Raw genomic sequence first — 12749 nt, forward strand, 5'->3', positions numbered from 1 at the left:
CCTCCCACTACGCCGGACACACGCTCGACCCCATCTTCTCCTCCAGCAAACACATCACCTTCAGCCACACCACCGAACTCACCTGGTCGGACCACAGCTGCGTCCACTTCATCTTCAAGAAGACCACTGTGCACCACCACACCCAGCAACCACCAAGAAGACACTGGAATCGTATCACCACGGATCAGCTCGCATCAACCCTCTCCCAGAACCGACCCACCAGCACCACCGACCCAAACGAAGCCGCCAACAACCTCACCAACTGGATCTCCGACTGCGCCAACCTCCTGGCCCCCCTGAAAACTCAAGCCAGCACCAACAACCACAAGAAAAACTCCTGGTTCACCCCCGACCTCAAGGACTCCAAGAAAGAATGCCGCGCCCGCGAGAAGACGTGGCGCCTCAACCAGACCGAAGAGAACATGTCAGCTCTCAAGGACGCCACCCGCCAACACCACCAACACTTCCGCGCCGCCCGAAAAACAGCCTACCGGAACAGACTTGACAACAACGCCCACAACAGCAAGGAACTATTTGGCATCGTCAAAGAGCTCTCCAACCCGGACGCAGAGAACAACTCCATCCCTCCATCACAGGACCTCTGCGACTCCCTCGTGTCCTTCTTCCACCACAAGATCATCGACATATACAACAGCTTCCCGACCACCGACGCGAACCCCCCCCCCGGAACCCGCTACCGACATCACCACAATCCTCACCTGGAGCCCAACCACCACCGAGGAGACCACCCACGTCATGAACTCGATCCACTCCGGATCCCCATCGGACCCCTGCCCGCACCACATCTACAACAAAGCCGACGACATCATCGCACCGCACCTCCGAGATGTCATCAACGCCTCCCTCACCACCGCCACCTTCCCGGAGAGCTGGAAACACGCAGAGCTCAACGCCCTCTTAAAGAAACCCACAGCAGACCCCACCGAACTCAAAAACTTCCGGCCCATCTCTCTCCTGCCGTTCCCCGCCAAAGTGATTGAGAAAATTGTCAACACTCAACTCACCAACGCCCTGGAAACCAACGACTCCCTCGACCCCACACAGTTCGGTTTCAGGACCAACCACAGCACCGAAACCGCCCTCATCGCAGCCGTGGACGACATCAGAGCCCTGACCGACAAGGGTGAGACCGTGGCCCTCATACTCCTGGACCTCTCCGCAGCCTTCGACACGGTCTGCCACCGCACCCTGATACAACGCCTCAGCAACGCCGGCATCAGAGGCAAGGCCCTCGAATGGATCATCTCCTTCCTCTCCGGAAGGACTCAGAGAGTCCGCCTGCCCCGCTTCAGATCCACAGCCACGGAGATCATCTGCGGCGTACCTCAAGGATCCTCCCTCAGCCCCACTCTCTTCAACATCTACATGACCCCTCTGGCGAACATCGCACGCAAACACGGACTCGACCTAATATCATACGCCGACGACACCCAGCTCATCTTATCCCTCACAAACAACCCCACCTCAGCCAGGACCAGATTACATGAAGGAATGAAGGAAGTGGCGAACTGGATGACAGACAGCCGCCTGAAACTGAACGCCGACAAGACGGAGGTCCTCATCCTCGGCCCCACTCCCACCGCTTGGGACGACTCCTGGTGGCCCCCCGCCCTAGGCAGCACTCCCCAACCCACCGACCACGCGCGCAACCTCGGCTTCATCCTGGACTCATCCCTCACCATGACCAGACAGGTGAACACGGTGACCTCGGCATGCTTCAACACCCTACGCATGCTCCGCAAGATCTTCCGCTGGATCCCCACCGACACCAGGGAGACCGTCACCCACGCCCTCGTCACCAGTCGCTTGGACTACGGGAACACCCTGTACGCGGGCATCACCACCAAGCTACTGAGGAAACTCCAACGGATCCAGAACGCTGCCGCAAGACTCATCCTGGACATCCCTCGCCACCACCACATCTCAGGACACCTGAAAAAACTCCATTGGCTCCCCGTCAACAAGAGGATCACCTTCCGACTCCTCACCCACGCACACAAAGCCCTTCACAACCTCGGACCCAAACTCATCAACAACCGCGTCTCCTTCTACACTCCTCCGCGCACCCTACGATCCGCCGGACAGGCCCTGGCAGCCGTACCCCGCATCCGCAAAGCCACCGCCAGAGGAAGATCCTTCTCTTTCCTGGCAGCGAAGACCTGGAACTCTCTGCCCAGCCACCTTCGCGCCATACCTGAACACCTCTACTTCAGAAGGCAGCTCAAGACCTGGCTCTTCGAGCACTGACCCCCCCCCCCCCAGCGCCTTGAGACCCTTTATGGGTGAGTAGCGCGCTTTATAAATGCGAATGATTGATTGATTGATTAACATGACTCCTGTCTTAGCAAAGACAGGAGTCATGCCCCCTTGCCCAATGGCCATGCCCAGGTGACTTATGTCCCCTGGGCATGGTCATTGGGCATAGTGGCATGTAGGGGGGCACAAATCAGGCCCCCCTATGCCACAAAAAAAATTTAAAAAAATACTTACCACAACTTACCTTTTCTTCCCTGGGATGGGTCCCTCCATCCTTGGGTGTCCTCCTGGGGTGGGCAAGGGTGGCAGGGGGTGTCCCTGGGGGCAGGGGAGGGCACCTCTGGGCTCATTCTGAGCCCACAGGTCCCTTAACGCCTGCCCTGACCCAGGCGTTAAAAAGAGGCGCAAATGCAGGGTTTTTTGCCCCGCCCACTCCCGGGCGTCATTTTTGCCCAGGAGTATAAATACCACGCACATGCCTGGGAGTCATTTTTTAAGACGGGAACGCCTACCTTGCATCTCATTAACGCAAGGAAGGTGTTCACGCCAAAAAATGACGCAAACTCTATGAACTTTGGCGCTAGACGCGTCTAACGCCAAAGTATAAATATGGAGTTAGTTGTGCGTCGAATTTGCGTAGAAAAAAACGACGCAAATTCGGTGCAAACGGAGTATAAATATGCCCCTATATGTTTATCCTGAGGTCACATATGCGGAAAGACTGGTTCCAGTGCAATTTTGTTTTGAGCTAGCCAAAATGGAATTTCCTCCCGCTTGGCAGGTACCTTACCCATGATCGAATGTACAGTAGCAGGATTAATACCTTGCATTACTGCATGTGGTTGGGCTAGAGCAGCACATGTTGGGTTTATATTTAATGTCTGCATCACAAATTGTACTAAAAGTCTGTATATTGTTGTAAGCTCTGTATGCAAGCGTCAGACCTCAGCTATCGCCGAGGCTACAGCTTCAGGATGTAGTATATATTTGGCCAATAAAGGCCAGGTCGGGCCATCATTACTCAAAGGACCTAACCCAACAGGTAGAATTGTGTGAGGTAGGGTGCCATCAAGCCAATTATTATGGTATTGATAGGTTGAAGGTATATCTAAATATCCATAAGCTCTATATTGTGCAGGTGGATTTGCAGATGTGAAGTTATGGAATGTATGTGTGTTCCCATCTACTGCGGGAAAGTTGACCCATGAATAAAACATTTCTCTTTCTGAAGGCTGCATGAGCCTTAACAACAAATGTAACTGGACCCCCTTGGGACGTTAGACCGTTTGCCAGTAAATGTGCAGTATGGGGGGGCTCATATTCACTGCTATTGCTACCTGTTGTGGGTTTGCCATATTACTGGTATTTATGTGTTCAGAGATAAGGATACCAACTGGGGATTCATCCTTTTAAGGTTCAAGCTTGAACAACCTACAGCTTAAGATCGGTCCTACGTACCTTGTTGAGGAGGAAATCCTGAATACCACGGAAGTTTCAGTATATAGTATCGAGGTGTCTTTAGCCTTCAGTGAGACAGAGATACTTAGGAGGATCCGAATATTAGTGCCTCACCAATTATTGATGGTGCTATGTCACGTAGGTTCTCATTATGGGAATGAGGCTACTTGGTTTGGGTGGTAGGATCGCCTGGATTGCAGGTGCTAATTACAATTCCACACCAGGTAATACCTATCGGCCTAATCTGGGTTTTCCGGCTAACTAGCAGCGCCTCATCTCTGGCCGAGATGATTGTGACAACCGGGCACATGGCAAGATAGACTCCTCAGGGAATCGTGGTGAATCAGATTGCATCCCTTTCTCTCAGTTACCAAAATCTTACTCAGGCTAAGACAACAGAGGCAGAATAAAGTTCAATAAGCATTTATTGAAATAACTGCATCTTAGATAAGAGCGTATGGATAGCAATAACTAGGATGATAAAACAAAATAAAAGCAAGCATGTGACTAGAAATGTAAAACACAAAAACAGTCCTATCATACTATCAAACAGTCCTATCAAAAGGGGGGTGGATCTATGATCCTCCTTTCTACGCTAAGTATGAGCACAGCATACTAAGCCTAATCTGCCCTTCTAGTTTCCCCCTGGGAGAACATCATCCCTCATACCTGGAGAATAGCCCTGAAGTTTACAAAGACAACGTCCCCATACAGATCAAAGGTTCGGCCATTTAAGCAGGTAGCTGTAGCTAAGCATTCAGCAATGAGCATACAGTCGTGGAAATCTGTCTGGAATCTCCCCCTAATGTGTCTGGGACAAAGGGGTGTTCTTATACTACAACTACTAACATTCTAAGAAATAGCCTAATCTTTCTGAGGATGTTAAAGACACAGCATACCACATTTGTCGGAAATCCTATCTGTAGCCTTGGAAGAAGCACAGAGTCTCTGCTACGAACGCAGTGTTTTCCTAGGCGGAAGGACAATGCGATAGTAATGTTAAAACAGCAACGCAAAAGTGGCTCTTGCTAAAAAAATAAAACCTTGCTTACAAATATTTATCTGGGTGAAAGTGTACAGCTGCAGGCCTAGTTAGCTACAATAACGTGTATAAAATATGGCTAAAATAGCTATACTACACCGTCAGCTTCCATTGAATGGTGCAGACCCATTGTTTTCAATAAATTATGTTTTCTTAGGGTGGGCTTTGGGTCAGCCCTTGCTCTTGATTGGATTGCTTTGTTGTGCATCTTAGGTCTCTGCTCTGGATCTGAAGGCTTTCTGCCCCATTCTTGGGTTTGGTCTGTACAGGGATGTATCAGTCTCAAAGTGTTCTGAATGGATGAGTTATATCATTCCACTGTTGAATGAGGTGAAATGTTTTTCATTTCAGCACTCCATAAGAGTAAATGCCTTTCCTTGGTCTCTTCCTCATTCGTTCCTCCTGACATCAATGCCCATACTCTTTTTCTTTCTGCTTTTAATCCATTCCCTCTGTTGCACCTTTATTCCTTTTTTTGTTATACAGTTTTCACTTCCCCCACCCACACATTCTGTTTTCTTTCTCCCTTTTCATTCTCATCCGTTCTTTTCGGTCACACAGTATTTTCCCATTCTTTTAACACTTTCCTTCTTACTTTTCGTTAACCATTCTAAGATGACAGTTCAAATACTAAATTTAAAAAGCAAAAATGGTTGTTGTTACATCGGAGCACATCACAGCTCTTGCATGCATATGCAAAGCCAATAGCACAGACTTTTATTGGTGAGACCTACTGCCTTTATCAGCGGTTGTTACATATAATTCAACATATATGCCACTCTTATTGATTTCTCAAGGTACATTTTCATAAGGAATTACGTTTTACCTCCACTCCCTTTGCAAACAATATTTGTCCAGGAACTGTACTCATTCTGCAACAGTGTATTCATACCTAAGATTTTGCTTTGACATGCACACTCATGTTGCTCAGACACAGCTGAAGAACGCGAAAGAAGCCACAATCTTGGCACTTTAAGGTTGTGAATATGCATTTCAGACATACTAACAAAACAATTAGATTTGTTATTTCCATACAGTGCAATACATGTTTACCAACTCTGCCAGTGTGTACCAATGTTGACACTCATTAGAATATGTTAAATTTCTTTCATAAATAATTCAGAATTGCAGAGACAGGGAGAAGCATACAGGAAAGCAGATCTAACACATGTGACTTATACCTAAAAATGCAAGCCAGTCCTATTTGCTTCACCAGCACTTGTGTACTCATGAGATAAATGTAGGAGCATATTTACGAGAGGCTTGCACCGCCGAGTGGCGCTTTTTTTATGCTCTGGTGGCACAAGCTTCTCAACCATATCTATGAGGCCACATAGAGCTCCTTTCTGTGATTTTTCATGGACTCAGACATGGAATAAGGCAAAGCACAGCAAGTCGCTGCACTGCCCTACTCTGCGTGCAGGGGCATTTAGTAGGTTTTCCCACGCAACACCCATGGATTTCGTTGCTGTCCCTGATTTACCTAATGATGTAAACCTGGGATAGCGGTAAAAGCTTACACCTCCCCAGGGATGGGGTAATGAGGAAAGATGTATTTATTTATCCTCATTTTCTTCCTCTTTCCAGGTGTGCTGTATTCTGCAGCACACGTAGAAAGAGAAAAACACCTCTATGGATTGTTTTTATGCAGGAAGGTGCCCACCATGGTACAAGGGTGCCTGCACTGGTTCTAGGCAGCAAATTTTTAGCTGGCACAGGGGGAAAGGACAAGAATGCACAGTATTTCATAAATACACCTCATTTCTGCCCTTTCACATCGATGGAGGCCAGTACAACAATAAGACTTGCTGAGCTGTGCTGCCCTACGCCAATTGCCCATAAATAAAGGCCTTAGAGTATTACAGTAATAGTTCATATCATGTTACTGAACACTTGATTGCTTCCACAAGACATTAGCTAGTCATCAAGTGAACTTGCATGATGGAAAACAGAGTAGCATGCAGAGGTCATCTCCTCAGCCATGGTGGAGTAGTGCCAAGTGGAGCTCGGAGCAGCACGTCCAGTGAAACACTTTATTTTCTGTCTGACGTCAGACCACGTTGGCTTATGGACCGTAAACCTCCACTTCACACAGTGTGAGGAAATCCTTCCGGTTTGGGATAACTACACTGACGTATCGACCCACGAGACCATCACAGCAGAACCTTAAATTGTAGTACACGCCCAGCGGAGAGAAGGAACCACAGCTATGGGAAAGGAGATGGACAGATGAACAGATGTGAGTTATAGCAGAAGGAATTAAATAGAAAGCAGGCAAACGTCGAGAGGTGACAATAATGGTTTATTGACAGCTGTATGAGAGGATGAGCAATCAATATGTACTTTTAGTGGAACTTACAACTGCTCTATACCTAAAAAATGTAAGCACTCTCAAACTATATGTTCTTTGGGAATTTGAACTTCTTCCAACCATTTCTTCTTTATGCTTGTACTACCTCTGACCACTCCATCGCCTATTGAAATGGAAAGCCTTTATCAAATCTGTGATAAGCAATATCAACAGTTTTTATCACTACTATAGTGTATTATTGTGGATCAATGCTAAATGTACTGGTTTCATGTATGCAGATGCCACCCCAGCTTACCTCTTTGTGTATATATAATTCTTGGTTTGACCACCTGTCTCGCACAGAAGCACATGATCTTAAATTAAAGTTAACATAAAGCTAATCCCTCATCTTTGCTCCAAAAGTGGTTCTTTGTATGCTCCATCATGTTTACCTGATTTTGAATCAGGGGTGAGTTATCCTATCTTGATGTCGTTGGCTGGTTAGTTAGGATGTTTTACTTTTTCTACAAGCTGAGGTGAAAAGACACATCACAGCATGGTCTGAATCACAGGTTCAATTTCTTTTGGTATGCCTGGCTCTCACAAAGAGTCTGTAGCTCGAAAGAGTGGCTTGTATGTCAGGTCTGAAGGCTTCAAATTAGGCATTCTCTACTTTGCTTTATTTTAACACAGCAGCCATGCAAACCACGAGCAGTAAACACAGAAAAGATCAGGACAAAGCTACAAATCCCAGTGCTCTCAGGTATCCCATATGTAACAGTAGAATGTCTAGTAACCAATGAGCACACAAGTCAGGCTATGAACCCTTTGGACATCCTAAACTCCACCTCTCCTGCTGCAAGGAACTTCTCTTTCCTTTGTAAGGAAATCATGTAATTCTTGCTTTTGATTTGAAACTGAATCAAATGCGAAGGCATAAATATCCATTTAAATATCTAAGTGGATGCAAAATGATCACATAAAGTTTGCAAGAGTACCTCTGAAGATTGAAAGAACAGCTGTTCCCTGTTGTGATCTTTTCTGTTTTTACTGCTTGTGGTTACATGGCTGATGTGTTAAATGAAGCAATGTTGAGAATGCATAATTTTCATCTGTGTCCTTACTAAAGTTTAAATATTCTTGCTCACAATTGCTATGAAATGTCGGACATCCCCACAATTCACTGTCACCATCTACACCATCTATACTTCTATAAATATAAATTAACAACATTGAGGATTTGTGATCCGGCAGATGTATTTTCTTTAGTGGCTCGGACCATTTTCTTACTCATTCCAGTGGGGTGATGCATTCCTTGTGGTGGTCTAGCCATGGCTATCTATCCTGTATCCTGAGGCCTATCTTTGTGTATAAGTGATACATGTGAGCGAGCTACCCATCCCTGCATTCATATTTGCAAAGTCCTGGCAATTTTTCATTGAAGCCCATGTCCCTTAAGGAGACAGGCTCTGCAGTAAAAAAATCGTGAAATTGTCATGAGGAGAAAGAAGGGCACTGGGTAGATCGTGCAATGCGTCACTGGTGTGGCGTGTGCCCATTCCCACCCTTAGTACCCACAGCCTACATTCATGGAGTGGAAACTTTGACTCCCAGACGGCTTCCAATTAGCCAATAGCTACCACACACTATGGGTTCAGTATCCAATCAATGTTTTGTGACCACAATCAAGATTGTAAACCTTTTTGAATTATTAAAATACACATTTAGAAATAGAGCTTCTATATAGATTTTATCCTGGTGAAACTACCTAAAACCCCACTTATTATAGATTTAAAACAAATAAACACCACATTGTTCATAGTTAAGGAATAAAGGGTGAGAAACGTGTGTTATTGGGGATACTGACATTCCTCAAGGCTACCCTAGTTAAGAGGCCCAATGCTTCTAACAAAGCCCTCAGCTCCTTAACTTTTCAGGATTGGACGGTTTCATCAGAGACGGGGCGCACGGAGTGCCTATTGGCCTCCGATAGGCTGCAGATAGGCCCAACGTTTCTCTCAGTCAAGCCCATGACATGCTTAAGGTGTATGCAGTGCGGCCATCCTTTAAATATGAAGGCCTTTCCCTTGGTAATGCCATGAGCGGGATCTAGTCGACATCCTTGGAGACTGTGCATTGTGTCTTGGGTCCTATGGCCCCATCAGGACCATCAGGATCCTCCAGGATGGGTGACTGATGAGTCAGGGTGTTAGTCTCTCAGCTAGCAACTGTCAGGAACACATAAATATCCTGCTGAAGGAGAAGCTTCAGAAGAACACAAGAGAAAATGTGGAATGTATACCAACCATCACAAGGATCCCAATATTGGTGCAGTAAGAGCAATTGCAGCAACAACAGGGGATTGGCGGAGTAATCTACATGAAATCAAAAATTACCAATACCACCATTTCCGGTTTACATTATTTATAGACTAAGACAGAAGGTGGTGACATAATTCCATGCATTCTAAATTGCAAAGTAAAAATACGGGCAGTTCACCTATCGCATATTTGAATACCTGTTAAATGCTGTCGGGCAGGCAGATTAGCGTGCAAATGCTAAAAATAAAAAGTTAAACGTTGTTATGAGTTAAGGAATTGGTTAACCAGAGAATTCCAGTAAAGGTTATAACTAAGAAAATAAAATATGTTTTTCTTAAATAATTATTATGAATGAATTAATAATAAATAATTAAGAAAAACATTGAACCCGATATTTATCTCAAAGGGATAATGACTCAGAAAAAGACATAGGGAAAGTGGCTGCACATCAAATCCTCAAAATAGTAATGCATTACCATCTATCGACCGCTTACCTTGGGTTGTTATTGTCCGGGGAATTCCCGACGCGAATATCCGCCCCTTCTAGGCGCGGCTGGCAGCAGTCATTCCTGTTGTATACAACGACAGCGCCTACCGTGCGAGGCTGCTTGAGATCCAGCCGCCACCAGGGAGCCCTGTCCGGGCCGGTGTGCGTGCAGGAGGAGCGCTGGAAATCCTGCTTACGGTTCCCGTCGATGGCGCGCGCCGCGGTAGCCCACGGAAAGAGGGCGAACTGGGAGCTCTGTCGGGCCACCCCTTCGCGCGCCAGGTTCTTCGCTGAAAGAATGAGAGGGAACAGGGGCTATGACGCCGGGAGAAGAGGAGGCTCCACAGCCCTGCGTGTCAATTACTTCAGAAAGTTCTAGAAGAATTTCATGAAATATTCAGGGATAAACCATGTTCTTCATGAGCACATGAATACACATTAATTTACAATACTAAGCCCATTCTCCAATGAATAACTGTTATTAGTTTGAAAAAAGACCAGCTCAAATTTCTAAGACAACTGGAAGATGGGGGATAAAACTATATTCAAAAGTAGTGCAGAAAAATAATTTTACAAGTGAGCAGGGTAGGAGTTGCCATAGTAGCTTTTGGGCCAGATGTACTAATATTTAATTCGGAATTAAATGTGGTAGCAAAGTGTCCAACAGCTTCTTGCTAATTAAAACCGGTGTTGCCAACTGATTAATATATTAATGGAATGATTCGCACAATAAAGATTTGCAGTGGGTCATTATTATACACAATAGGTTGCAAATTGCGAGTCAGTCAAATTGGAGCCCTTTAAATGAATTGGGGCTGTATTTAAAAGGAAATGTTGGCTTTTTTTAACAGTTTGTTCAAGAGATTGTAGTGGACTTCTGGACCATGGTCTACTGCCAAATACACTTTCCCAGTACCCCCCTTTGTGAATTGGTTACTGTTGCAATCAAGGATGGATGCTTGTAAGTTATAAAAGAAGCTCAGTTGTAGGTTACAGATGGGGCCCCACCCGGAGCAGTATCCTGCTGCTTAGCCCTTCCCATCCAACTCTCCATCCAATCAGGCACAACACTCTCAACATTCCAACCATACAAGGACCTCACTCACTGGCTGAGCAGCACGGAACATTAAGGTAGTGGGGAGAATGCATAAGATAGAAGGAAGCCACAACAGTTACCACCTCCTTTGAGAAGCCATTACTTTTCAATGGTTCATGACCTCAATTCCAGACCAGAATTTCAGTCACAAACTATTGATACACTGCACACCAAATCGCAAATTGGAAGGTGTGCCCTAAATACACCTCTTACAAATAGCTTTTCAATATTCTTGTCTGAACCCATCTTGAAATTCAGTAACCCTTTACTGAATTGACAAAAGAGTTTAGTGAATACCAAAAAGTCATTTTGCTGTCACAAACCCTGTGATTTTATACATCTGGGCCTTTGCTCATTATAATAAAAGTAAACCACAATAAGGCTGTGACTGGCCCATTTCACATGTTTATATTTATGAGTTTTGAGAATTCTCATTAATTCCCAGTATTCCTGGAAAGCTGCAACACTTGTACATTTCCCAGTGTCCTACTCAGAATGACATTTGACAGCTACTATTTTCCAGGTGTGAAGTTACATGCAGAGTTCCATTCCGCTTTGTGGAAAGGCAGCTCACTGTACAAATTAACATGTTTTCTCTCCTTAGAGGAATCCCTTCCCCATTTGCCCCCCAGGTTTTGATGTGCCTCCTTTCCACTTCCTGCACTAGAACTGTTGGTACTCACGTTGGAGTAAATCTCTAACCTTTCCTATGGTGGTAACAGATGTTATGGTATGTTATGTTATGTTATATTTGCTAAAGGCACTATAACATACAAAGGTATTCTTGTGCTGAGCAGTTCTGTGTGCCTAGCCCTTCCTATGGTAGGTTGTTTAATTGAAAAGCCAGGTCTTCAGCTTCCTTCAGAATTCAAGAAGAGAGGAGGAGGCTCTGATGTGAAGTGGAAGGTTCTTCCACACTTTTGAAGTGATGTAAGAGAACACCCATCCTCTTTATCCGGTTCTGTATATGTGTGGGTTGTATGTGAGTAGGAGTCCTGTGGAGTTCAGATATCTGGGTTGTTTATGAAAGGAGATGCAACTGCTCAGCTAAGTGGGGTTTGAGTTGTGTAGTGCCTTGAATGTGTGTGTGAAGAGTTTGAACTGAGCATGTTTGGGCACCAGGAGCCAGTGTAGTTTCCTGAGGTGTGGTGTGATGTGGTTCTGTGTGGGAGGTTGAGTCTGGCTGCTGAGTTCTGGGTGGTTTGTTGTCTTCTAGTAAGGTTCTTGTTGATCCCCGTATAGAGGGTGTTCCCATACTCGAAGGTTCGGTGACCAGGGCATGAGTGACAGTTTTTGTAGTGTTGCTTGGGTGCATTTGAAGACCTTCCTCAGCATCTTCAGGGTGTGGGAGCCGACAGTTTCATTGCTTTATCTAAATTGTGGAAAAAAATCAAACCACGGCAAAAAGAGTGTTTGGGTTTTTTAATCTTCGTGGTTTTAGGTGCATTCTGAATGAAATTGCAACTGTTCGGTAGCATCAACTCTGAATTTACTTGTCATTTGTATAATGTTAAACCACGATCCACTGTAGCCTTCAAACCTGCTACCTGCAGCTGTAACTGGATTTTAGCAGCACGTCAAATGACCCAGCCAGAGCTTGACTGGGGAACTGAAAGCAAGCCTGGCAGAAATGCTCAAACCAGCCCTACCTCCTTTCTCTCATTGTTCTCTATCTTTCTAGCAACTTTTACTCTTGTTCTGTCCTCTCTTTCTCTCTGATCTCTCAATCCGTCATCCCTCTTTGCCCCTCCCCCTCTCTTATTCTCTCTTTTGAAGCC

General features: G+C 45.5%; 1 protein-coding gene across 1 annotated transcript in view; it reads right to left on the reverse strand.

Moving 5' to 3' along the window:
• Nucleotides 1–4142: 4142 nt before the first annotated feature.
• Nucleotides 4143–12749, reverse strand: part of LOC138282985 (pentraxin fusion protein-like) — a 34663-nt gene continuing 26056 nt past the window's right edge. The window contains exons 2-3 of the mRNA XM_069221076.1: nt 9883–10165; nt 4143–6984 (exon numbers count right to left, since the gene is read on the reverse strand). Of these exons, the coding sequence (XP_069077177.1) occupies nt 6843–6984; nt 9883–10165 (425 nt within the window). The 3' untranslated portion in view covers nt 4143–6842. The remainder of the gene's footprint in view (nt 6985–9882; nt 10166–12749) is intronic.

This window comes from Pleurodeles waltl, chromosome 2_2, assembly GCF_031143425.1.
Source record: "Pleurodeles waltl isolate 20211129_DDA chromosome 2_2, aPleWal1.hap1.20221129, whole genome shotgun sequence".
In the NCBI taxonomy this organism is placed as follows: Eukaryota; Metazoa; Chordata; class Amphibia; order Caudata; family Salamandridae; genus Pleurodeles; species Pleurodeles waltl.